The sequence below is a fragment of the Spinacia oleracea genome, chromosome 2, assembly GCF_020520425.1.
Source record: "Spinacia oleracea cultivar Varoflay chromosome 2, BTI_SOV_V1, whole genome shotgun sequence".
In the NCBI taxonomy this organism is placed as follows: Eukaryota; Viridiplantae; Streptophyta; class Magnoliopsida; order Caryophyllales; family Amaranthaceae; genus Spinacia; species Spinacia oleracea.
In genome coordinates this window covers 45,643,338-45,645,073 of record NC_079488.1, presented here as the reverse complement: position 1 = coordinate 45,645,073, position 1,736 = coordinate 45,643,338, and the positions used below count along the sequence as shown (strand labels likewise).

General features: G+C 45.2%; 1 protein-coding gene across 1 annotated transcript; it reads left to right on the top strand.

Moving 5' to 3' along the window:
- The first annotated feature begins 422 nt into the window (after positions 1–422).
- On the top strand, positions 423–1,517 carry LOC110778918 (uncharacterized). Its single transcript, XM_022008890.1, has one exon. It carries the CDS (start codon positions 423–425, stop codon positions 1,515–1,517), a length of 1,095 nt encoding a protein of 364 aa, XP_021864582.1.
- The last annotated feature ends 219 nt before the right edge of the window (positions 1,518–1,736 follow it).

Below are 1,736 nucleotides of genomic sequence, written 5' to 3'. Positions count from 1 at the left end.
GGCATAGACATATATATCGACATATAGTAGTAGTGTTAGTGGGTTTAATTAATTTCCACCTAAAATTGATGTTCTAATTAAAGAGTTGATTAGTAATTAACTAAAATAACAAAAAAGTTCCCTCTAGAGCGAGAAACTCTTGGGAGGGTTTTGGTGTTCTAGCCGACTGCTAGGGTTTGCTCCTTTTCGAATGTTGTTTTGCTCGAGTTTCCGAGGGTTAACTGACTGATTCAAGCCTCTTGATGGCGCTCGTAGAAGATCCAAAAGCACCTAATCACGGTGAACCAGAGTCCGAGATAGAGGAAGAGGAGGTTGAATGGGAAATCGATGAAAAGGATGGAGAAAAGGCAAGGGCTGCGCTGGGGGTTATGGCGAAGATATGGACAGATTGAAACATTAACGCCAATGCCCTAATTGCAACGATGAGAAAGATCTGGAACCCTAAACATGGGATGGATGCTAAATGCCTTGAAAAGAATATGTTTTTCTTCCAGTTCCACCATTGGAGGGATAAGGAGTTCGCAATGGAAGCACAACCGTGGCACTTTGACAAACACATCCTTGCTCTATGTGACGTTAAAGGCGACCTTAAACCATCTGAATACCCCCTTCACCTAGTCCCATTCTGGGTAAGGGTGTATGATTTGCCTATCATGGGAAGGAATAACGAAGCCAATGCGAAAATAATTGGGAATAAGTTGGGCGAGTTTATGAAGGTGGATCAATCTGACATCGTAGGGATCAACAAATCACTAAGGATCAGAGTTATGATTGATGTTCAGAAACCTCTGAAAGATGAAATAGAAATCAAGATGCGTGGAGCGATAGTGGAGAAGGTGGAGGTTTGGTACAAGAAGCTTCCGATCTTTTGTTACGTGTGTGGCAAGTTAGGGCACGGGGAAAAGGATTGTGAATCAATCTCTAGCCCCACAACCCGTGACTACAAATTCAGTGAGAAATTAAGGGCATCCCCGTGGATTGTGAACAAAGGGGATGGCAAGGAGTATCGTAGAGAGGGGAAGACATGTGCTCGTAACCTGTTTGTTATCAAAAAGAAGAATGATCCCCCCAACACGGCAGTTGAGTTAGAAAAAAGAGTTGACCTTGTGGTGGAAAAATTTGGTAGTGTGAAGTTAGATGCAGAGAAAGCCCATGAGAAGGTGAATGAGGAGAACTGTGACAGTAGAGTGGAAGGGATAGGGAGTGATGCATTGCAAGAGACAACCCGAAACAATGTAGTTGTGCAGGCTGGGAACATGTTGAGCTTCAATATAGGGAGCAACTCAAACTGTGGCAGAAAGTTCAGGAGAGTAAAGAGAGCAGCAGTGAAGGAGACCGGGCCGAATGACACGAGGCAAGAGGGGGAAAAAGGTGGTAGTGGGGGTAAGAGGAAACACTTCATGGAGATAGACGAGTTCAATGCCCAGAAAACGTCGAGAGTGGAGGACAAGGAGGAGGATGATTCGATCAACCATTCAGTAGCGGTGGCTGCAGTGCAGTCCCGCGAACAACAATAATGGGCCTCTCATGGAACTGCCGGGGGTTGGGGAGTCCTCGTGCAGTAACCGCACTCAAGGGTGTGGTTCGTATTGAACGTCCCCACTTTGTCTTCCTCTCCGAGAAAAAGTTAAAGGGCAAGGAGTGGGAAGGTATTAAGGTCATGCTCAATCATCATAACTTTATTGGCATTGATTGTAATGGGGAAGGTAGACACCGAAAAGGAGGCCTAGCTATGT

Bases quoted from the DNA above. Each gene is read 5' to 3' on its own strand.
- LOC110778918 (XM_022008890.1), top strand. From the start codon at position 423: ATGAGAAAGATCTGGAACCCTAAACATGGGATGGATGCTAAATGCCTT.